At 41.5% G+C, this 24601-nt stretch overlaps 2 protein-coding genes across 2 annotated transcripts; one reads left to right on the top strand and one right to left on the bottom strand.

The window, feature by feature from the left end:
* Positions 1-15793: 15793 nt before the first annotated feature.
* On the bottom strand, positions 15794-18115 carry rps28 (ribosomal protein S28). The gene is made up of 4 exons (XM_080543372.1): positions 18031-18115; positions 17732-17779; positions 16771-16895; positions 15794-15909 (listed from the first exon to the last, which is right to left on the bottom strand). Exons 1-3 carry the CDS (start codon positions 18067-18069, stop codon positions 16773-16775), a joined length of 210 nt encoding a protein of 69 aa, XP_080399498.1. The 5' UTR covers positions 18070-18115; the 3' UTR covers positions 15794-15909; positions 16771-16772.
* Positions 18116-20743: 2628 nt separating this feature from the next.
* LOC308168583 (potassium voltage-gated channel subfamily V member 2) lies at positions 20744-24024 on the top strand (the record flags this gene model as incomplete). The annotated part of the gene is made up of 2 exons (XM_080543182.1): positions 20744-22063; positions 23695-24024. 2 exons carry the CDS (start codon positions 20744-20746, stop codon positions 24022-24024), a joined length of 1650 nt encoding a protein of 549 aa, XP_080399308.1.
* Positions 24025-24601: the final 577 nt, after the last annotated feature.

Here is a 24601-nt window from a genome sequence, read left to right on the forward strand (position 1 = left end):
CCAGCTCCTCTAGTGACTTTCTCGTGTTGCACGCCTCAACTACAGGGATCCACTCCCCCCAGCTTGATAGCAGACTTCGCGCTTTGATGATGAGGCTCTCTGTGAGTGTGCTTCGTTCTTTACAAACGTCGTGGGTTGCCTCTTCTAGACTGATCCTCTTCGCGCCTTCGTGACTCCTTTCTGCTCGTCTAATTGTGGATGAAAGTTCGACCCCTGCGAACCTTGTCCACATGTTGGCCTTTAAAACGTGACCGACCTGTTCAACCTTCTGAGCTCTCTCCTCAGCGGCCTTGGTGATGTCTTGAAGAAGCTGACTGTTACCTGTCTCATGTTCCTGACTTGCTTTGGCCTGCAAACCTTCCTCATAATTGTCGTCTGCAGAGTTTAGGTCTTTCGCGTTTGATAGGAGCGCTATCCACTCGCGTTTCATGTCATCTTCGCCCATCAATGCCACTGACCTGATGATGTGGCGGTATCCTCTCTCAAAAGTGACTGCCAACTTTTCCCTTTCGGTCCTTAGTGCCTCCATTCTGCCTGTGACTCAGAAATAACTTGTGTGTACCTGTTTCGTCTTTCTATCTTATATCTTCAGCCCTCTCTGACTCCCTGAGCTGATTTGCGCTGGTCCCTGCACTTCCTTAACTAGTCTTCAGCAGCGGAACCAGGTTCACCGTGGGGTCATCCCAGGGATACTGCTAAAAATAAAATAATAAAGTGGGAGAGGATTTTCCTCCCCCCGACGACTTAATACCCAGGTACACACAAACCTATTTTAATGCAAACAGTCAATAGAGTCACAGAGAAGAGTGCTGGGTGTGGGTAGCTCTCTGGGTAGCTGCTATTAGCTCGCAATTCCTTTCTTGGTGGGTCTTGTAGGTTAGCCTAGCTGGCTGTGGATTCTTGCAGTTGGGTTAACCAGTTGAAGCTAGCCGTGGATTGTTTCACTCCTTGCCTGCCTAGCTAGCTGTAGCTTTGAGTGCTATAAGCTCTACCGCGTGTCTGCTGCGCTATTGCGACAACAGGGCTAACGCTAGCTTAGTTGGCTAATGCTCCGCTAGCTAGCAAACGGCTAGCTAGCTACAGTTGCGGGTGCCACGGCTCCGTTGCCGGCCTAGTTAGCTGTAGCTTTGAGTGCTATAAGCTCTACCGCGTGCCTGCTGCGCTATTGCGACAACAAGGCTAACGCTAGCTTAGTTTGCTAATGGGGAGCATGCCTATGTTCCCCGGGTCCTATGTTCCCCGGGTCCTATGTTCCCCTGTTCCGCACTTCCGAAAAAGGGTTCTATGTTCCCCGCTTCCGAAAAAGGGTTCTATGTTCCCCGCTTCCGAAAAAGGGTCCTATGTTCCCCGCCAGCCGTTGTGTCAAGCGACCTCATGTGTCGTTATGTGGTACTGCATGAGAGTTTGATTTTTTTTTTTTTTTAGGGGGGGTCTTAAGATGACTTGGAAATAATGAAGAACACAATGAATGTCATAGTATTGTCTCAGCATTTTATATAACTCCCTAGATAGATCATTTTCGAGATGGAATTGAAAATCTTATATTCCTAAAAGAACACCAGTGATATATATATATACACATTATTAGATATTTTTTCTATATTTTTGTCAAACGAAATCAAATAAATACAGTAGAGATATCAATCCAAAATATAGGCTTTTATTGCAACCAACAACAACAACAAAAAAACTATGTTTGTGCAAACATGGTGTTTGTTTCCAAGACCAAGCATCAAAATGCCAACCTATGGGACAATACTGTACATCCCATTGGCAGGACGTCACGTAACAGCGCAGTGTGTCTCTAGGTTACAGTGTCACATATCCCATAATATAATCCCTAAGTAACTAGCCAGTTTTCGTAGCACAGTGAGTGACGTCTTCGAAATCGAAAACACAGGCTATAGTGAGACGCGCGTCAAAAAAGGCTCACAGGCGGAAACTACATCCCGAACGATAGTTCCTCCCTAGGAAATATTAGTTCCCACTTCACACGAGATAGATAGATTAGATAGTTTGACTGTGTGATAGATAGATAATTTGATATTTTGAAAGTGTGATCGATCGATAGATAGTTTGATTGTGTGATAGATAACTTGATATTTTGAAAGTGTGATAGATAAATCGATATATCAATAAAGAAAAGAGTGTAAAAAGAAACAACTTGCATTGCTGTCATGCTAGCGTAATGGTTAAGGCTGCGGACTGGAGTTCCAAAGGTTGCGAGTTCGAGACTTGACTAAGTCATTCATTTTTTTTTACATTTAACCGAAGATTTCATGCAAAGGTTTCAAACACCATTGTAATCGTGTCAGTTCTTGTAAATTAGCCTGCACCATAATTTTATAGCCTACAATACTTTTTTAGATGAGATTTTAGATTAGATTCAGACAACGAAATGCAGTAAAAAGTGCGCCTGAAGAGGGATTCGAACCACTGATATAAAATGACGATTAAATCCTATGGCAGCAGTCAATAGCACTAGGCCATTGTGGCGATATGACGGTTTGTAGCCTGCTGCGGATATCACCACAGTAGTAATATTCATTTATTAAAATATGAACATATAACAATAACTGGGGCTAGTATGACCTACGCATTTAATCGGTCAGCAATTTCTTGCCAAACCATTTCCCTCGCCTTGTTAATTGCGGCAGTATTGCACTATTTTACATCTTATTTTTCCGTCTTCATAAAAATCAATAATTCGGAATGCTGCGCAAATGTAGTACCCCTGCAGAGTGGAGTATCTTCATTTCGACAGATCGACACTTCAGGGCTTTTTATGTCTGCGTGCACGCGCCCATATCGAAGATTTGTAAGCCTGTCTTCTGTGAACACTGATGACACAAGGCTGATCCTCGTTCGAGGAATCACCTGAGGCTTGATTTCCAATCTCGAGTTCCCTGAGCGCCGCTATACTGATCCACCTTTAGTGGAATGACCCGCTGATTAGTCACTTTTACAACGAGGTATGACTTGTAAGGATCATGCATTTGTGGAATGAGCAACACAGCTAAACGTGTGGGTAGCGGCCCAACATTTGCAATTGTATGCATGGATTAAAGAAATATTTTTTCTATATTTTGGTCAAACGGAATCAAATAAATACAGTAGAGATATCAATCCAAAATATAGGCTTTTATTGCAACCAACAACAACAACAAAAAAACAATGTTTGTGCAAACATGGTGTTTGTTTCCAAGACCAAGCATCAAAATGCCAACCTGAGACAATACTGTACATCCCATTGGCAGGACGTCACGTAACAGCGCAGTGTGTCTCTAGGTTACAGTGTCACATATCCCATAATATAATCCCTAAGTAACTAGCCAGTATCCGTAGCACATAGAGTGTGACACATCCTCTTGCACACATCAAATCCTCGGGGGATCCTGGCATACAGAGATGTAGTCTCTTTCACTCTAGTGTTTTAGTAGTCAGGCACTAATAAGGAGAGGCCTACTGTTTCACTGCTGAAACCTGGTAATCCTGACACATGAGCTCTAGTGCAATTATCAGTCCTAACTCTGGCATCACATATATTGTAATAATAACTATATGGCTTACTAAGTAAACAGGTCCATATAAACTGGAAAGGTACAGACATCTTTCAATAACAAAACTATGGTACAGCAATAACTTGGCAAAAACAAATGAAAGAGCTAAATAACATGTAAACAATGGCATACATGATGGCGTAAACAATGGCGTACAGCTTATTCTAACTAATAATAACAATAATAATAATAACAATAACACAATTAGGCCAATAACAATAATAATAACAACAACATAGGCCAAAGTGCTATCAAAATAAATGTGGAAATCTAGCCCATACGGACGCTACGGCTGACAGCCCTCCAGTACGAAGCCAGATCTCTGTGGCCCTGCATGTACTGTCCTTTCAGCCTCAGTAGACGGGCCTCCAACTCCCTCCACTTCCGTCTCCTTGTTGGGGGAGCGTGGCCTCTGTCTGCCATCCCCAGTTTACCCTCTGCAAGCGTTTGCTGATCCTTCAGGTGCCGAAGGAATTTCCAAAGTGAAGGATGGCGCACTTGGACAGCATCGTTCAGAGTACGATGATAAGCTAGAACAAAAATACAGAATTATAACTTATTAGCCTATTAATGGCCTATTAATGTGCAAACTGGTTCTACATCTGCAGGCTGATCTACTAACGGTGTGCAGTGAGGATTGTTGATCTTTCCAATGTAGAAGATAGCGGGCCTTATTTGAAGTATATCTCAACTTCCCCTGTGTGTGAACTTCAATTAGTAATCGTTATTTGGGATCTTAGTAAATCAGGCCCTAAATGTTATTAGTTTGGCATGAACATTTTGACATTGAACATTTTCCCCTCTGTGTCTCCTCCTTTCACAATTTTAAATCCTTTCTTAATCCTTTCTCAATCACGGTGCCCGCCCATGATTGGACTGATGTTATGTCCATCATCATTAGCGCGCCTGTACGTGGCAACTCGTCCACCTGTTTAAAGAGCCCTCCTGTCCTCTGCTGTGTTTGATGTTTCGTTAATTTTTGTTTCGGCTCATAGTTAAACCTCGATATACGCACAGGCCCAGAGGTGATAGGATAAGAATGAATTAACCCATAATTAGCAGACAATATTATATTAACAATATAAAATAATTAACTTAATACTTCAGATTTAGTTATTAGATGAAATTATATTTTTTTTGTTCAGATCTGTCATTGTTACACTTACATTCAACATGATTATTGGTCCTTTGCTCCATGTTTCTTTCGAACACATTCCACATCGCTGGTGGGAAGGCCGCTCCAGGATGGACATATGTGTTACGAACATACGCAAGGAAGTCTTGTAACTCAGGGTGGTTCATCAGGGCACGCCTGGTGTTTCTGTGGTTGAGGAGAAGATCAAAATTGATCTGGACCAGAGGCAGAGGCAGGTGTCCTAAGGCCATCACCTTGAGATGAGATGAGATGAGATGAGATGAGAGATGAGATAACGTTTATTGCCATTTATGCATACACATTAAGCATACACATATAGGAATTTGATTTGGCGTTACAGTAAGAGCATTTCTAAATGCAATGCAAACAAAACAACACAGGACAGACAGCAGTGCAGACAGAACACAACAAACCTTGCGGATGACTGCTGCCAGTGGATGGTCATGACGGAATGGACCAGCCAATCCAAGTGCCTGTACCCTCTTCCACAAGGCTTGGTTGAAATGGAAGTAGCATCCTCCGATTCTGGCTTGTGGCAACTCCGTTTCAAGAGCAGTTTTCAGCGCTTGCTCAAAGTCACAGATGACTTTACGCGGACGCCAAAGGTGGTGGGTGATTCTCCTGAGTGACGTTTTGACACACTGGAACACTTGTCGGTAGTGTCCAATTGTACGTTGCTCCATGAGGACATGTACAAGGGGGACAACGAAGCCATGAATGTCCCCGAGTATAGTAAATACTTGGTTGTATGGGCGTGGGCACGACTTGAATGTAGCATCCATGTATAATGTCCTGCAGTGTCGCTACTGTCTCAGGTTGTCCTCTGTGGAAAACACTGCTATGCCCCACTCACTGTCTTGGTGCAGGAGGAAATGGTCTCTGCCCCATGTCTCAGCCCATTGACCGTCGATCCTAACATCATCAACGGTAGCTGGGACGGGAGGGATTACTGCAGCTCTGGCTCTGGCCATAACAGACCTAACTGAGGAGAATCTTTGAGGAGGTCGCCCCCGACCTCCACGCTGGATGGGACGGCCCCGCTGTAGACCTACGCACTCAGCATCGTAAATGCGCTTGATTGGTACTGTGGGTTCTCTCACCACCTCTCCAGTAATCACTTGGCGAAATTGCGCATTGTTCACCATTTGTGTATCGGGGGCATGCACATGTTCGCGGACCTCCCGAACTTCTATGTTGGGATTGACCCCCTCTACATCAAAGATGTTTGTAACCAGAACTGTCCGGCAGTCTTCTCTCCAACACCGCCACCGAATATTCTGTAAATTTGTGCGGTGTTTCTGGTACCTAAAGTTATCCAGAACTAATATTTTCCCCCCTCGGTCTCCAGTAATTATTTGAGCCATTGTCACTACGCATGTGTTCCGAACATACCGGTATGTGAGGAAGTCTTGTAACTCAAGCTCAATTACAATTGACCTTAAAACAATTGATAGGGGGTGTTACGCCCTCTGGTGACTCGGAGAAGAAGGGCGCAACAGAGACACACTAAATATCAGAGTGCAACATTGTCCCCTGACACATACAAGTATATTATATCAATGTGTGTCTATGCAGTATCAATAGCATCTAATTTAGATTTTTTATTTTAGTTGTTTATCTAAAGAAAATAATATTTTAAAATAATGAATTATCTAAAACAATACATTAAAAACAATCTAAATGATATGCTACATTTAGCATATCATGCTACAATGATATGTACATTTCAAGCCTGCAAACTGCGACACTTTAAATGAATGTGCAATAACACTATGTGCAATATGACAACCCTAGGGTACATAAGGTTGCCGAGAATAGGAAATGTTAGAATAGGTATAGCATAGCATAGAGTACAGCACAGTGTTTTATTTGTACAGTATAGTATAGTGGATAGTGTACATAGCCTTTATTTATGTAAACCAGTACTATATCAATGACAATAAAGACCATTCATTGATTCATTCATTCATATTATCAATAGCATACCCCTTTTATAATTAGCATACTGAATTTCATTCTCAGATTTGATATAAAGACTATCAGAGTTGGGTCATTTGTGAAGACATTAATGTGTGAATAGAGCAGATTAATGTCTGAATAGAGCAGATTAATGTATGAATAGAGCAGATTAATGTCTGAATAGAGCAGATTAATGTCTGAATAGAGCAGATTAATGTATGAATAGAGCAGATTAATGTGTGAATAGAGCAGATTAATGTGTGAATAGAGCAGATTAATGTCTGAATAGAGCAGATTAATGTATGAATAGAGCAGATTAATGTCTGAATAGAGCAGATTAATGTCTGAATAGAGCAGATTAATGTCTGAATAGTGTCGTGTTTCGTAATGTAAACGCGTGAGACAACTGTTAACTATATATCACGTACTTTATTAACCATCCAGTTCCACCATTCATTCCACTCTGCCCGCTTTCCCACTGTGCATGCTCTCCCCTCTATCCCCAACTCATTCCCATTGGTCTACAGCATAAGCGTCACACCATATATTTATTATCCTTATGTTCTAACTAACATAACACCACAAATAGAGCAGATTAATGTCTGAATAGAGCAGATTAATGTCTGAATAGAGCAGATTAATGTATGAATAGAGCAGATTAATGTTTGTCCATCAACGTCGAATTCTGACGTCTGCCGTGTGAGACCAGGGGCCTCATTCATAAAGAAATACTTGAACGTCATCTTTGACTTTCACGTAAGCACATTTTTCTAAACGGACGTGAGCATTATTTATAAAACGGGCTGAGATGGTTTAAAGTTGCGTACGTGCTTCCTTCTATAAATACCAAACATACTTGGAATTGAACGCAGGTGAATGAGGTTTGTATTAACGCCCTGTGATAGAGGCTCAATTATAGCGGCTGAATGAAGCCAAGTGCTATAATATAATATAATACAGACAGACAATACTGACAATATTATATACTGTCTGTATTATATTATATTATAGCACTTGGCTTCATTCAGCCGCTATTTGAGCCGCTATCACAGGGCGTTAATACTATATTATATAGGCGTGCGTCTGGAAGGGGAGAGGGCAGTAATACCACGTTCATTGATAAAATGACATAAGGGATGGAAAGGGGGGATGGCAGTTTTAGAAGGGGGATGATTTGGACTGTTTTTATTTCAGGGGGGATGCCATTCCCCCTCATCCCGACTCAACTCGAAATCCAGTATCATTTAGCGCGTGGCCGGGCAAGGCATAGGCATGTTGAAGAGAGATAGACAGCTCCGTAGGGATATAAAGAAAGACTGAAATACAATCATAAACATTAGTTCCCTTTCAATCTTGAATTAAACTCATTTTCTCGGCTGATAACAACATCGTTAATTTTATTACGAGCCACTTGCATGAATTACAATAGGCAACGTTTTTCCAGTGCAGCTCACATGCCTGTAATAACTCCGCATAACCAGTAGGTAATGTACGTAAGCAAGTTGAATACTCGACGTCGAGCTACGATCGTTTCCACGATCAAATTGACTCACGTTGACATTTTATAAATCACTACGTTGACGTGGTTTTCTACGTACGACACGGGTAAGATCAACATTTGATCTAAGCACCCGTTATGAATGAGGCCCCAGGCTGATTAGAGTTAGTAGATTTGTGACAGCCCCCCAGTGTGTCTGAATTGGAGTCCTAGTATACTGTACTTCCAAATGGTTTAGCATGGGGGGTCAGGTTCAGTACTAGATTTGGGCCGAGGTCCAATAGTGTCCTACCTACAAAAGGTTTTGTACATATAATCATTTTGTTCATATAATAATGTTGTACACATAGTAATCCACAGTATGATTATGTATTTGTGTATGTTGTTTAAAAAATAAAAAAAAAAACCTAACAGTATAATTATGTATTTGTGTATGTTGTAAAAAAAAAAAAAAAAAAAAAAAAAAAAAAAACATGCAGTACTACATAACGACACCTGGGGTCGCTTGACACAACGGCAGGCGGGGAATATACGGAAGCGGGGAACATAGAACCCTTTTTCGGAAGCGGGGAACATAGAACCCTTTTTCGGAAGTTTTCGGAAGAGGGGAACATAGAACCCTTTTTTTTTTTTTTGCTAAGAAACAGGGGAACATAGGACCCGGGGAACATAGGACCCGGGGAACATAGGGATGACCCCTGCTAATGCTACGCTGGCTAGCAAGTGGCTAGTTAGCTACAGTTGCGGGCGCCGCGGCTCCATTGCCGGCTGGCGGCTGCGTCACTAACCTGACCAGGCTTTAGCTTGCTCTTATCTCCGGTGAATGGATCCTTGTCCTCCCGGAGCTTCTGTTGCGTCCAACCGGGCTTGTATTCCTTAGCTAACTGACGGTCCGTCCTCCTGCGGTCGTCAGCGGGTGTTTTACAATTGTTCAGCTCTCCCTCTAGTTAGCTGAATGGTGAGTTTTCTGCTTGCTCCGGCAGTACGGGTGAAATGATGAGACTGACACAATTCGGTTTGGTTTCCTTCTTCCTCTAATAAACAGATTGTAAAACTGAACACAATACATTGATATTAGTACATGTAAATAAACAACAGTGAACAAACTAACAGAAAAGATTTAACAAACTACACAATCATACAGAACTCAACTTACCAACTCCCATCTCTCTATACAAATGATCTCCCTTCTCCCCTGTCTCTCAGATCACACTCATTAAGCCCGCCCCCAATTCTATCTAACCAATCACTCCACTCATGCATACTTTTAACCAATCACAAACAACAAATAAAATAACCCCCAAATGAACCCTCCCATGGATTAGCCAAACATCCAGTGTCTACAACACTACAGTGGCTTTTCAATAAAAGTTTAAAGAAATCTGAACTAATTACAGGCAGGTGTCAGGTGTCAGGTGTCACTGACTGAACTGGTGGGAAGCCTCTTGTCTTGAAAGTCTCGAAGTAGTACCAAATATTTTATTTAATAATTAAGTGTCGTGAAATTCTAAGTCTTTACATAATAGGGTACGATATTTATAGTAGCTTTCAGTTGTTTGAAAACGGTACCTTTATCCGCGTTCGTAAATTCGCCAGAGCCCAGCCCACACTGGGTTCAATGTTATAATGGACCAAGTAATTTGATGCAAAGTGAATTTACGAAGGCGGCCCCGCCCCTACATTCTCAGCTCACTGGACACTGACGTGTTTCAGTTCAGTGAATGGACTACGCGCAGTGAGTCGAAGCTCTGAGAAGCACTGAATGATTGGATGAACGACTCTTTTGGACAAATCTTTTTAGTGAACTGATTGCAATGAATGAGTTCACTGAAACGAACTGCTTTGCCCATGATGACGTCACAACACAACTTTCATGACCCCCCCCCTATATATATATTTTTTTTTGCAAATCTCCATGATTCACGTGGATGACCTATTTTGAGTTAAAAACGGCGAATTTCGCCGAAAGGTGACTAGTTTGCATCAATGCTAGTGCTGCCATCGCAGTCGCTCATTTCTCCAGTTTATGTGCGGATGCATCGGTCAGTGTGTGTAGAGGAAGTTTTCTATGAATCCCCAAATTTGCGTCAGTTACGTACGCCTTCTTTTGTGCGTACGCAACGTTTATAAATGACCCCCCCTGATCTGACCCCCGCCCACCCAATACAGTAAAACCTCACCTGGTCTGAACTCCCCCCTCTCCTGAGAAGCCTTCTTCAGATACTTCAGTGTCTTCTCCGCCGCTTCCTGCTCCATCTTCCTCTTCCTCTTCAAGCCCCGGACGTCCAGAACTCCACCTCCTACCCCCTCCTTCCTCCGCCCTCCTTCTCTCCTGACGTCCCCCTCGGCGTTCCTCTTACACGTGAGCACCAGGTTGAGCAGCTGCTGGACCCTCTGAGGTTCCGACGCGGGGCAGGGAGGAACCTCGGGAGGCTGCGGACCCCCGTTGGGCTTGGGGACCTCCGGGGCGGGCTTCTCCGGACTCTCCGGGTCCGAGAGGGAGCTGGCGGAGTCCGGCAGGCTGCAGTGGGCCTCCACCAGCTCCTTGGCCTTGGCCACGGGCACCAGGTAGATGGTGGGGCTGTAGAAGTAGGAGGGCAGGTACATGTCCATGTTGAGCTTGTGATGCTTGGGCTTAGGGAAGAGGTGCCCCCGGTCGCCCAGCTTGGCGTCATACTCGGTCATGGGGAAGGGGCGGACCTTGTTGTCCTTCAGGCCGCTGAGGTAGGCGAGGGCTTGGCGCTCCACCCCGGCGGAGATGTCGGCGGGCGGGTTGCAGGCCACCTTGACCAGGGCGTGGTGCAGGGCGGGGACGAAGCTGTCCAGCCACGGCATGACCGAGTCCAGCGACTCGGAGGGCAAAGGATCCTGGGAGAACGGGCATCTGGACGCTTCACAGCGAGAGAGAGAGAGAGAGAGAGAGAGAGAGAGAGAGAGAGAGAGAGAGAGAGAGAGAGAGAGCAAGGGAGAGAGAAGACAGACAGAAACAGAGACGTTGAAGACTACAATGAAGGAGATCTGAAGACAGCATTTAGACAGTATTTTCTTTTTTATATTAGGTCATAAAGTGACTTGCATCCAACGGTACAGAAAATAGATTTCAGCTTACACAGCTAGCAGAAGGAGATTACAAGATGGTGGAGGGAGACATCAGAGGACAGGATCATTGGAGTACATGGAATGGAATGAGGAATGGTGTCAAAAACATCCTGTATTTGATAGCGTTCCTCATTCCATTGTGTTGCATTACAATGAGGTGTCCTCCGATTTCTACCTTCACCAGCCTCCCCTGACAGCTACATACCAGGGATTGAGATCAATTTCGTTACTATTGTCCATTTCCCGTACAAAAATGTTGGTTCATTCGTAGCATTGTTTAGGAATGTACCCAGACCCTGATGTCTGCTACGTCATGTACTGTAATTACAGAGATGTTGTACTGTTAAATACTGACTGTATTTGGTCACATCCCTGGACTCTGGAAACACAAACAGGGCCTGCAGGCATCTCTTCCACCCAGGTCCTCTTGCTGGAAAGTACAAAAAAAGCAATTTGTTCACCTCCACAAGGAAAAACAGTTAAGAGTGGGATGACAAATACGTGACAGGGCAGGATTGGACGTTGTTAGGATAACATTTTTCTATAGTCCTTTTGATCACTTATCAGCACCAGCTGCTTGTTATGATATTACGTTTCTCATCAGTTTTTTGTATTTTTAACGAACACTTATCAGTTTTTGTATTTAACGAGCACCCATCGTTTTTGTACTAACGAGCAATTATCAGCGTCTGCTGCTCTTAGGAATGAGGGAGCTTTCCTAGGGTGGAAGTCTCTGGTGGCCTTGGTGCTTTAAGCCCAGATGCAGAGTCTACCCCCCTAGGAGACATCATAGACACGCCTTGGCACAGACAACAATCACTTTATCGTTTTGATACATCTTGACCTAGGTCACGAACAGTTTGTTTTCATTCTGAAAACAAATTGAAGCGGGTGGTACAGTTAGGCTACTAGTAGTTAGGCTACTGATGATGCTAAAGTAGATATCAATGACTGCGTTACATGCACACCATATTCCTGTATTCAACCAGTACGCGCATGCCCAGTGTACCTTAATACGCAGTTACATGCGGCCAGATTATTTTGCCCTTTCAAATGTAAACAGAATATTCCAGTTGCTACAGCGCATATAAACACCTATAAACACCTATTCGGTTACAATACCCTGCATATTGACTTTAATCTGAATTTGGTGTGCTTGTAAACGTAATCTATGGAGAAGAACCATTGCTAATTTACGTTACGTTAGCAAGCTAGAAGAAACCTTAACATGTGAAGTTACCTCACCACCCGCATTTCTTTTTTTATTAATATATACTTCATTTTTTTCCACCCCAATAATATAATTACTCAAACAGGTTACTTACCGTGAGTGTGTGCAGTTCTCCACGATGCAACTCGCTGGCGAGGAAATCTGAACTAATTACAGGCAGGTGTCAGGTGTCACCAGTGATGCCGGTAACGCGTTACTAAGTAACGCGTTACTCTAATCTGAATACTTTTTCAGTAACGAGTATTCTAACGCGATACTATTTCCAAATCAGTAATCGGATTAAAGTTACTTATTCAAGTGACTGTGCGTTACTATTGTGTTACTACCTCATAACTTAGGCTAAATGCAGTATTTCTTTGTAATGTTCGATAGTAAACAAACATTTGTTTGCTTTTCTCACGTCTTGGGGAGTGACGTCAGTGCTCACGTTTTCAACACGAGGTTGCAGCAGAATCGCTCACCTGTATCACCACGCTGATTGCACAGTGTAAAATGTGTAGGAGGAGAGGAGAGGAGGAGGAGACAGACAGACAGGCAGGCAGAGGAGGGAACAGCAGCAGCAACACTGGTTGGTCAGGAGGAGGAGGGAGGGAGGGAGGGATGAATGAAGAGCTAGGCTCATACTGAGCATGTGCAAAAGAGAGAGAGAGGGGGGGAGAGAGAGAATGAGAGAAAGGGTGAATGAGACAGCAATAGAGAGAGTGAAAGAGAGAGAGAGAGAGAGAGAGAGAAAGAGTGAATGAGAGGGAGACAGAGGACTACAATGCAGCTTGGGGGTGGTGACTGAGTTTGTTGTCATCGTTTTAGGTTTTGTGAAACCACTCCTTGCTAGTTACTGTTAAATAAAGATTATATTTATTTTATTGTTTAAAAACAAGTATTTATGTTGGGTGAGGCAAAGAAAGACTCTTTATTTTGTTGTTTTAAGTTATTGTTTAAAGTTTAATTATGTAATTTAAGTTACTGTTAAAATAAAGTGAGTTTTGGCAAAACCAGTTTTCATTTTTATGTTGCGGGGGGGGGGGGGGGGGGTCGGGTGCCTAGGCAGCTGCCAATAGTAACTAAAAAAGTAACTAGTAATCTAACTTAGTTACTTTTAAAATCAAGTAATCAGTAAAGTAACTAGATTACTTTTTAAAGGAGTAATCAGTAATCAGAATACTTTTTCAAAGTAACTGTGGCAACACTGGGTGTCACTGACTGAACTGGTGGGAAGCCTCTTGTCTTGAAAGTCTCGAAGTAGTACCAAATATTTTATTTAATAATTAAGTGTCGTGAAATTCTAAGTCTTTACATAATAGGGTACGATATTTATAGTAGCTTTCAGTTGTTTGAAAACGGTACCTTTATCCGCGTTCGTAAATTCGCCAGAGCCCAGCCCACACTGGGTTCAATGTTATAATGGACCAAGTAATTTGATTGGACGAGAGGCCGTCACTCGCAAAGTGAATTTACGAAGGCGGCCCCGCCCCTACATTCTCAGCTCACTGGACACTGACGTGTTTCAGTTCAGTGAATGGACTACGCGCAGTGAGTCGAAGCTCTGAGAAGCACTGAATGATTGGATGAACGACTCTTTTGGACAAATCTTTTTAGTGAACTGATTGTAATGAATGAGTTCACTGAAACGAACTGCTTTGCCCATGATGACGTCACGACACAACTTTCATGACCCCCCCCTACTTTTTTTTTGTTGCAATCTCCATGATTCACGTGGATGACCTATTTTGAGTTAAAAACGGCGAATTTCGCCGAAAGGTGACTAGTTTGCATCAGCCGCATGCTCGTGGAACAAACTCCCTGAAGAAATCCAACAGGCCCAAACCCTAAAAATATTTTAATCTAAGCTAAAAAACCTTCATGTTTTGCAGCAGTTATGATTAAACACAAACACTTCTATCAATGTTCTTTATCCATTAACTATTGTCTTATTGAATGTTTTATCTATTTACTTCTCAAATTTGCTTTTATTCAGTCATTTTCTTAATATGCCCCCCTTGCTGTATTTTTAATAATGTATGTAAAGCACTTTGAATTGAATGAATGGTCTTTATTGTCATTGTTATAGTACAGGTACCAAACAACGAAATTTGGGAGGGGGGGCTCCCCTGGTGCTAGGAAAGAAAAAAAACAAGAAGGGAAAAGAGCTGGTTTACATAAATAAAGGCTATGTACACTATCCACTATACTATACAGATAAAACACTGTGCTGTACTCTATGCTATGCTATACCTATTCTAACATTTCCCATTTCTCTGCAACCTTATGTACCCTAGGGTTGTCATATTGCACATAGTGTTATTGCCCGTTGCTATACAAATAAACTTGCATTGCCTACTTTTGTACCCCAGTAGAGCTGTGAAATGTCACTATCTATTAGGCTACACTCCTAGTTCTCCACTTTGCACACTATGACATGTTTAATGATGAATCTGCATAATCATCTTTTGTAAATGTTGCATCTGTGGTGAGACCGACCATTCACCAGTTTCATCAAAATTGTCCCAGTGGTGTCAGAGATTACACAGACCGAATCACAGCCCAAAAGCAAACTCAGTCAAATGAAAATGAATTTCTTAGACCAATTTTGTCTGCACCATGTGAACTTCCCCAAAGGTTCACCCAGAACTGACTCCATCATCTAGGTAGAAAAGTTTTAACTCAATTTGACACAAACCCCTCAAAAAGTTTGGAAACATTATTTTTGGTCGATTATTCCTGCCCTTTAATAATACCAATTGGTATTGTATTTTATATCGTTGGAAAGCCTGATTAGTCACCTTTACAACTTGTAAGGATCATGCATTCGTGGAATGAGCAACACAGCTAAACGTGTGGGTAGCGGCCCAAAAATATTTGACTGAAATAACGTTATAAGAGTTTGTATATGTTACGGTACATGTGGGAAAACTAGGGTTAGGTATAGGATTAGGGTTAGACATGCCAGCATGTACCAAGTCGACTAACCCTAACCCTAGTTTTCCCACATGTACCGTATTCCCACATGTACATAAGTCAGTCCACTTACACAGCTGTAGATTATCTCCATTGTACACACTTCCTATCAAAACGACAACCCACAGGAGGCCAGGGACACTTAATCAGTGATGTAGTCATAGAAAGTCAGTAAATGTGAGACCAGTGAAAATCACAAACACTTACATACGGTAATTGTATATTAATGGAATTTACCTGAATTACATCCCTGCTGGTAGTAACAGCGTTTTACATTTCAGGTGAAAAGATAATCTGCATACAAATCAGCCATTGAAAAGGAAAGGAACCACACATCACCGTCAATGAACAGATTTTATTTCAAAAACACTGCACAAGTGATACGCGGGCCATTGCAGAGGATGCATCCGGCTCCACGAGCACTGGTTTAGCATCACATCAGCACCGGGCACTGCAAGGAAGGAAAGACAGGAATGAATTAGCATTTGCAGATGTACAAATCTATACATAAACAGAGACCTAGATACAAACATGACAATGCAATGGAGGGCAGGGATAAGAGTAGATGGCTGCTTTGTAGTTTCCCCCATTCCATTACCTTTCTAGTGTTATTACATGACATGGAAATGTTGGTTCCTTGAAACACCATTAATTGGCAGCATGCATTACTACGGTTTTGGCAATGACCTTTTTTTATTTTATTGTACCTTTTGGTGGGTAGTAGTATTTTTACTGTTTGTAGTGGCTTAAAGAAAGTGTATGCTTTGACAGCACAGACTGAATTTGGTGTCAAACAGGTGGCAGAACACTGAAAGTAGTATAGGGTTTGGTGAAACATCTATGCTACTTAAATCACAATAATATCATTCTTTACTTAAGTATGGTGGAGACATGCAGGCGTGAGCAAACATTACTTAGTGCTGCAGTGTATGGCTGGTGCTGGAAAGTGTCTGGTGAGAGAATATTTTCACCTACACATGCTCTGAAAACACTGCCCTTATGCACGTGTTGTTTTAAAAAGTTTCAGACTTTTCTTTGAGATAAATCGTGAGCTTAGAATTATAAGGTTCCATCTCCGTTTAGGGTAGTTCAGAGATATTGAGCGTCAGTTTTTACATTCCATTATGTTTTGTGAGATGGAACCTTTGTATTTTATGAATTACTAACTCAGAAATTTCTATATTTTTAAAATAACACCACACAGGCATTAATAAACACCTAATGGATCAGATTATGTAGAAAACTCAATTTTGACACAAATGGAGATAGAACCTTATAATTCTAACGTCACTGGACAGACTGAGGCAATCACCTTTATCGCAGCCTCCTGGCTTCTCTTTCAGACTCTAGAAGGGTCAACACATCGCCCTCTCGGACTGGCCCTTTCACGTTCCTGATGATGGAGCGGTTGCTGTCATCCATGAACTCAACACGGACCTTTAAAAAGACACATGGTATATTATATAACCCAATACATACAATAGCAGTGAACACTTACACTTGTTAGTTCCAAATTCTATTGATATAAATTCCAGTAATTCGCATGTATATGTAAAGAGGTAAACAGTGGTAACTTTTGAACCATACATGATAGAACCATGTAGTTGTTCTCATACACTTGATGGTGACTTGATTGACTGATTAATTGATTGACTCTGTGATGGGACATTTCTTTTAATCTTAAATTAAGCAAAATGATATGTGGAACACCCTGCAGACAGTATAGCAGTACAGAGGCCCATATGACTGCTTTCCACTGCTTTAAAATTAATGTTATGTTGCAATAACTAATCCATATTTTCAGCATGGCTAGACAAAATGCCAAATAAATATGACGAGTTGACAAATGTAAAATGCTTGAGGTACGCTCCGTTGACATCTCTTCGCAGGATACACACGCGTATACTAGTCTGGAATATGAAAATAATACACGTAACGTCCAAAATACCACTCTCACCCGTTTGTCCTGCGGATTCGATAAGAAAATAAGAGTTCCAACGAGAAAACGAGCCTGTCAGGTAGCGAATAAGAGTTACAGTAGTAACACAGGGATGCTAGCTAGCTATATGCTTTACCACTGTTCTCTGATGTACCACATTGATGTAGTCACCCTAACGTTGTCCATTTTGGCCTTCGTAGATGATAGATAATCTACACAACGAACACATTCTAGCCTGGCGTTGACTGGAAAAAATGGCAGTGATATCTAGCTAGAACACCACCATAACCACCATGAGAACATTGCCAACTGGACAACACAAATAACAGCATACCTGGGTACATTGTCCCTGGGAACCGGTTCTTCCGAGCACCTTGGTGACCTGGAAAACATGAGAAATAAACATTATTAATGTTACAAAAATAAACAAATATGATATATGAAGCGAGCGAGCGAGATGGCTGCTAACATGCGCAGGACACCGCGTGAACGAGAAGGCCTAAGGCACCGTTAAATACAGCTAAACACGTTGCGTTAGCTTCATACAAATGTAAACATATGCAACACGGACTACTAAAGGACATGTTTAATCCGTTTAGAGGAGTTATAATATACGATGTTTAATGTTCTTACTCTGGCAAGCTTGATCGGTTGCACGCGGCTGGCGTCCATATTGTTAGGTTCGACCGGAAAGGAAGTCACGTGGTGCGGGTACGCTATATATTCAGACTGTCATCCGAAATGTTTTTGAATTCTTACAATTTAATTTTCTTTATATGTATACTTGGGGAAATAATGTATGGCCCCAAGTAGAAAACAAAGCCAGTTGACTTTAAATATATATTAATACAAAAATATATAGATAAAGATATTTCCGTTTCCGTTATTCTGGGCCATCCCGGATGGAGTTCGGGGGGTGTGGTGGATGGTGGCTAGTGTAACAACGGGCTTACTGTATACTCATTTTTTAAATATAAGATTGTTTTATTGCATTCTTTGTCAAATAAATACATACATTAAAAAAAACAATACTTTTACGTCAATTGTATTTGTATAGCGCGTTTTATAAAGACCAAATGGACCCCACTACTAAAAGTAGCTGAAACACATTGTTTCAAAGTGCTTTATAAATAAACTAATAGTATTAGTTAGTATTTATTAGTTAGTATTTATTCATATTTATTTTGCTTATATTTTTTGTATTAGTAATACAAAAAATATAAGCAAAGTACATTTTAATAAATATTGCACCTTTGAAATATACAGTATGGCGATTAAAGAGAGTTCCATGCCACACAGATATGAAAATACTGTCCTGCACGTTTTTGCAACCACACTTTCCCAAAATCAACCCCTAGAGAACACTTTACATTAGTTGTAATGTAAGGCTGTTATTATTCTAGTAACATTGTATTAACATGTTGTTACACAGTTTATTACATAGCATTGTTGTGTGGTTGATTGTTGATTGTTGAATTTGTATTCTGCTTTATTCTACTATTATTGATTTTGTATTCTGCTGCAGTGCTGAAGAACCTGAACCTAAGAAGTTTACTCTGTGTACCCGTACATTAGATAAGCAGAAAAGCAATTCTGATTCTGATTTTGATTACTACACAGGTGTAGGGGCAACTTGTAGGGCCAACTTGTATGTGATCCAACACCCTCTAGTGTAAATCACCTCAAACGTGTAGCTGCCAAATGACTCTAGTAGGCCTACTGGACAACAGAACTGCATTGGCAAAACTTTGATGTGATCGAGCTTATCAAATCATGCTGTTGAGTTGGTCTCAGACACATTAGGCAATGATTTCTCTTTCACTCTCTCTCAAATTTTTTAATTTTATAACATAAAACCCAATATGGCCACCGGCACAGCACAGAAGTTCAAAAAGATGATGTCACGCTTACATTTTGGTTCATTAAGCTTTGGTTAATTTCTTGTTTATTTGTTCGTAGTGGACCAATATTCAATACTATACCATTACTTATCAATTGACTTCCCAATGTGGAAGAAATAGATTTAAAACAGCAGTAATTGGTTTGTAAACCACTCAGACTTTGCTAACTGCTGCATGAATTACCTTACAAAAACTACAGTATAGTGTTATGGAGCTTATAGTGCCAGCAGAAATTGAATTGTAATTGACAGATTGAATTGAATATGAACACAAACATATAATAGCTCCCATATAGTGGCTTCAGAAAGTATTCAAACACTTTTTCCACATTTTGTTGTGTTATGGACTGAATTTAAAATTGATTAAATTTATTTTTTTTGCCATCAATCTACACATAATACTCCATAATGACAAAGTGAAAGCACATTTTTTAGAAAGTTTTGTAAATGTATTACAATTTAAATACAGAAATACCTCATTTACATAAGTATTCAGACCCTTTGCTATCTTGTACCATGCACAATTCTGTTCAAACTCAAGGTCTGTAAGAGAAAGTACAATAGGCTGCTACAGTATGGCTATAGAGGAAAAACTATGACAGGGCTATGAAGCTGACTGGCTTTAAACTGGAACCTTGGTGATACTGATTGACAGTACTCAATGGGCGGGACTACAGGGAATACCTTTTCCTATTGGAGGAAATTAACCCCGGGCTTATTTTGCAAACAAACATTGGATTGTTTTGTGTGCAGATGTTGAGTAATGTTAAATATTCAAAGGTCCAGTCTAAATGTATGGGCGGCTTGATCTGATCAACTCCGCCAGTCGAATAAGCCTGCTTTATGGGATAGTTGCATCTAGGGCCAAACAGATACAGATAGGTTGCCCCATCTGTTTATACCATGGTTATTTTTTATTATTTACTTTACATAATGGATGTCAACAAGCCATACATGAGGTAGATTTTTTAAAACCGATTTTGTTTCTGTCTGGTTTGAACTGCAATGTACCTGTAAGCCTTTAATAGCCCTGTCATAAATGGATGACTGCTGTCTCTCCTCTGCCTTTCCTCCTCTCCCAAAACCAAATCCTTAAATCACAACACTAATCCTCACGGACAGTATTTTTAAACTACCCGTTGGACAGCAAGAACAGCAATAGGATTAGAGAATCAGTTAGGAGGATGAACCCGTAACTCATGCTCTTGATCTTTCTCCCACGCTGAATCAAACACAGAACACGCTTTTTCTCTCCCTCCAGAAAGCTGAATTTTCTGGGAGAAGTAAAAGCTATTTGAATGGAAGTCTTGTGGAATATTGGAGTTCTTTTTTATTAATTTACTGGCTCAACTTTGGTGTTATCTTTGACTTTTCTTCGGTGGAGCTTTATTCAGGTCTCACTCTCACTGCTCATCATATTCTTTGACCCTCTGAGCGGTCGTCGCAATGGATGCCCAAAGAGGTAGTAAAAAACTGAAAAAGCGCCGTTCCAGTCTGTTTGCCTCCGTGAAGCTGAACAGCTTCTCCAAGACCATTGATGACAGTGACGAACAAGACAGTGCCTTTCCTTTTGCGCAGGACAGCTCTGTGAAACCATGGACATCTATGGACAACCTGGACGGTCCAGACCAACCGGAGGGCCCGAAGAATAAAGGGTCTGAGAAAAAAGATGAGAAAGAGAAACAACATGTGAACCCAAGGCAATCGAACATAGTTAACATCAATGTTGGTGGGAAAGTTTTTCACATCCCAAAGCACCTGGTTTTTCGCTACCCAAAAACAAGGATTGGCATTCTGGCCCTCTGCACTGACCCTGTCAAACGTCTGACACTTTGCGATGACTATTCGGTCCGCAACAATGAGTTTTTCTTTGACCGAGACCCCACGTTCTTCCACTACATCTTCCATTTCTATTCCAGCAATGTCATGTGGGTGATGGAGAGTCTGTGTCCCCTAAACTTTGAAGAGGAGATGAGATTTTGGGGGCTACGCATGAGGGACACCCCAAGGTGTTGCCGTATCCTGTATGAGGAAAAGGTCGACGAGATCAAAGACCATCTGAAGGTCAACCAGGAGCTGATAGATGAGATCAAGCCGGTGCATGATGAGGAGGGCTTCAAAAACATGTTCCTGGGGGGTTTTCGTAAGGCCCTCTGGGATCTTATGGAAAATCCGTACTCTTCATTGCCAGCGAAGGCATTTGCTGTGTTCTCCAGCCTCTTTGTCCTCATCTCCATCGTCGCCATGACCCTCAACACGGTGAAGGAGCTGAAAATATACTCGATATACGGCAAGACTTACATGGAGTGCGTGGAGATCTGCTCCATCCTCTTCTTCACCCTGGAGTACTTCCTGCGTTTGCTCACCACCTGCGACATCAAACATTTCCTGAAGAGCGCTCTCAACTTCGTGGACCTGGTGGCTGTCATGCCCTACTTCCTCCAGATAGTCACGGAAATGTTCACAGACGCAGAGGACCTCAATGCTCAGGAGGACCTGAAGACCATGGCCAGGGTCAGCAAAGTCAGCAAGGTGCTCAAGGTGGTCAAGCTCATGCGCATCTTTCGTATCCTCAAGCTCGCTCGCCACTCCACAGGGATGCGGGCGTTCGGCTTCACGATACGGCAATGCTCGGAGCAGGTGTGCTGTCTGTTTCTGTTCATCGCCATGGGAATCTTCACGTTCTCTGCTCTCATGCACTCTGTGGAGGCAGACGAGCCTGGCACTCCGTTCAGCAGCATTCCCGATGCCTGGTGGTGGGCAGCGGTGAGTAAACCTCAACCCCACTAAATGTGTTGTTTCTCTGTGAACAGTATAGGCAAGGCAAGGCAAGGCAAGGCAAGGCAAGGCAAGTTTATTTGTATAGCACATTTCATACAACAGGGGCAATTCAAAGTGCTTTACATACATTATTTAAAAATACAGCGAGAGGAGCATAAGAAAATAAAAATTACAATGAATAAAAGCAAATATAAGAAGTAAATAGATAAAACATTTAAAAAGACAATAGTTAATGGAAGAAAGACATTGATAGAAGTGTTTGTGTTTAATCATAACTGGTGCAAAACATGAAGGTTTTTTAGCTTAGATTTAAATATTTTAAGGGTTTGGGCCTGTTTGATTTACTCTAGATATACTCTAGTCTAGATAGTTTCTAATCTGAATCAATCTAAACTAAGTTCTAGTTTTAGTTTATTTCCATTCATGTATGATGGCATGACATTCTGGCTTGTTTGAAAACAGACAACAATTTTATGCATGTACACTTCTGTTCAGTAACACTTTTTAACACATTAAGTTGCCCCTATGTGTAGTAACATTGGAATTATTGTAGTAACAACACTGTATTAACATGCTGTTACATAGTCATTAGGTAATCACTACATACTGTACATAGCATATACAGTTGAGCAGTACGTGAACAGTCCCCATTCCATTATTATTGTAATAACATAAACTGCTTGACTCATTATCCTGACACATTTTCCTGACCTTTCTTGTTATGCTGAGTATAGATAACAGTGTAATTCAGCAGATCGTGAGCTTAGAATGATAAGGTTCTATCTCCGTTTAGGGCAGTTCAGAGATATTGAGCGTCAAAGTTTTTACATTCCATTATGTTTTGTGAGATGGAACCTTTGTATTTTGTGAATTACTAACTAAAAAATGTCAACATTTAAAAAATAACACCACACAGGCATTAATAAACACCCAATGGATCAGATTATGTAAAAAACTCAATTTTTACAAAAATGGAGATAGAACCTTATAATTCTAACGTCACGAGATCGTACATGTTTTATTTGCTTCTCTTTACACGGGGCACTCCATTGTGTTCATCCATCATCGTCTGTGTGTCTGTCTCTGGTTTAGGACATTAGGCTTTATCCCCAGGCAGATGTTAATTGTATGTGTGTAATCTGGTCTTATACCATGGTAATGCCTTTCATTTCAAGCCATCTACAGTGGTCCCTACAGTTTGCTTACATGAGACAGTACAGTAGTACATGATTAATGCTGTGACTAACATCGTGATATAATCAATGACCTCTGGGAGTAGAGGCCATATGGAGGCCTTATGGCTTACCCTTAAGTACTGTGTGACCAATGTTATATATGAAGGGTTAGGGTTAGGGTGTGGTCACTGTGTGACCAATGTTATATATGAAGGGTTAGGGTTAGGGTGTGGTCACTGTGGGACCAATGTTATATATGACGGGTTAGGGTTAGGGTGTGGTCACTGTGGGACCAATGTTATATATGAAGGGTTAAACATTTGTATGTTTACAACCTCAGAAGCAAGAGTAAGGGTGAGAGTTTTGAGGAACTAACTGTATATTATGAGTTTGTTTTCCTTCACCGAATAACACGACATAATTTCCTTCCTTCTACCACAGGTGAGTATCTCCACTGTGGGCTATGGCGACGTGGTGCCCGCCGGCTATCTGGGCCGCTGTGTGGCATTCGCCTGCATCTCCTTCGGCATCATTCTTAACGGCATGCCTATTTCCATACTCTTCAACAAGTTCTCAGACTATTATGCCAAGCTCAAGGCCCAAGAGTACACCCAGACCAACGTGCAGCGTACTCTGCAGCTCAAGAAACGCCTGCGCAAAAAGTTCGACGACTGCTTCGAACCGCAGTTAGAGGACTCGGACGAAGATGTATCAAACGGGTATCAGCCTTACAGGCATGCTAGACGTGCTAGCTACCCAAGCAACGGGTGACCTTTCAACTTTCCACTAACCTTAAATGCCTTTTTAGCTCTTTGAATGGAAACCCCCATCTGCCTCCAACTATTCTGAGCTTGAGGACCTAGGAAGGTTAGGGGAAATGGAGGCTGAGCCAAGGCGAGATAAGCTGTAAAGCTTCAGCTTTAGAATCGAGCACACTATGGATGACTCCTCATCCCCCTGTTGCGATCTCCTTTTTTCAAAGAATAGCATCTGCTGTATTCATGCCAGCAGAATGAGCGTGAGTTCATGATTTATGTATGGTAAAAGGAAAATAATTTGCCTTTTATTAAGCTATTGACTGGATCATACTTTGAACAGTATAATCTGTTTTTAATTTTCAGTAAAGTTCTTGAAATGAATATTTAATATATGAATAGAATTGATCTCAGAGGCTATTTTTTTTTTACATTTAAATGTTTTTCTGTTAATTGCTGTCAAAATCTGAATAAGTGACTCTACCCTAAATGTAAGTAAGTAAGTAAGTAAAGCTTTATTTATATAGCACCTTTCATACAAGAAATGCAGCTCAAAGTGCTTTACAACAGGAATAAGAACATAAAGTGAATAT

This window comes from Nansenia antarctica, assembly GCF_963989245.1.
Source record: "Nansenia antarctica genome assembly, chromosome: 12".
NCBI classification, from domain to species: Eukaryota; Metazoa; Chordata; class Actinopteri; order Argentiniformes; family Microstomatidae; genus Nansenia; species Nansenia antarctica.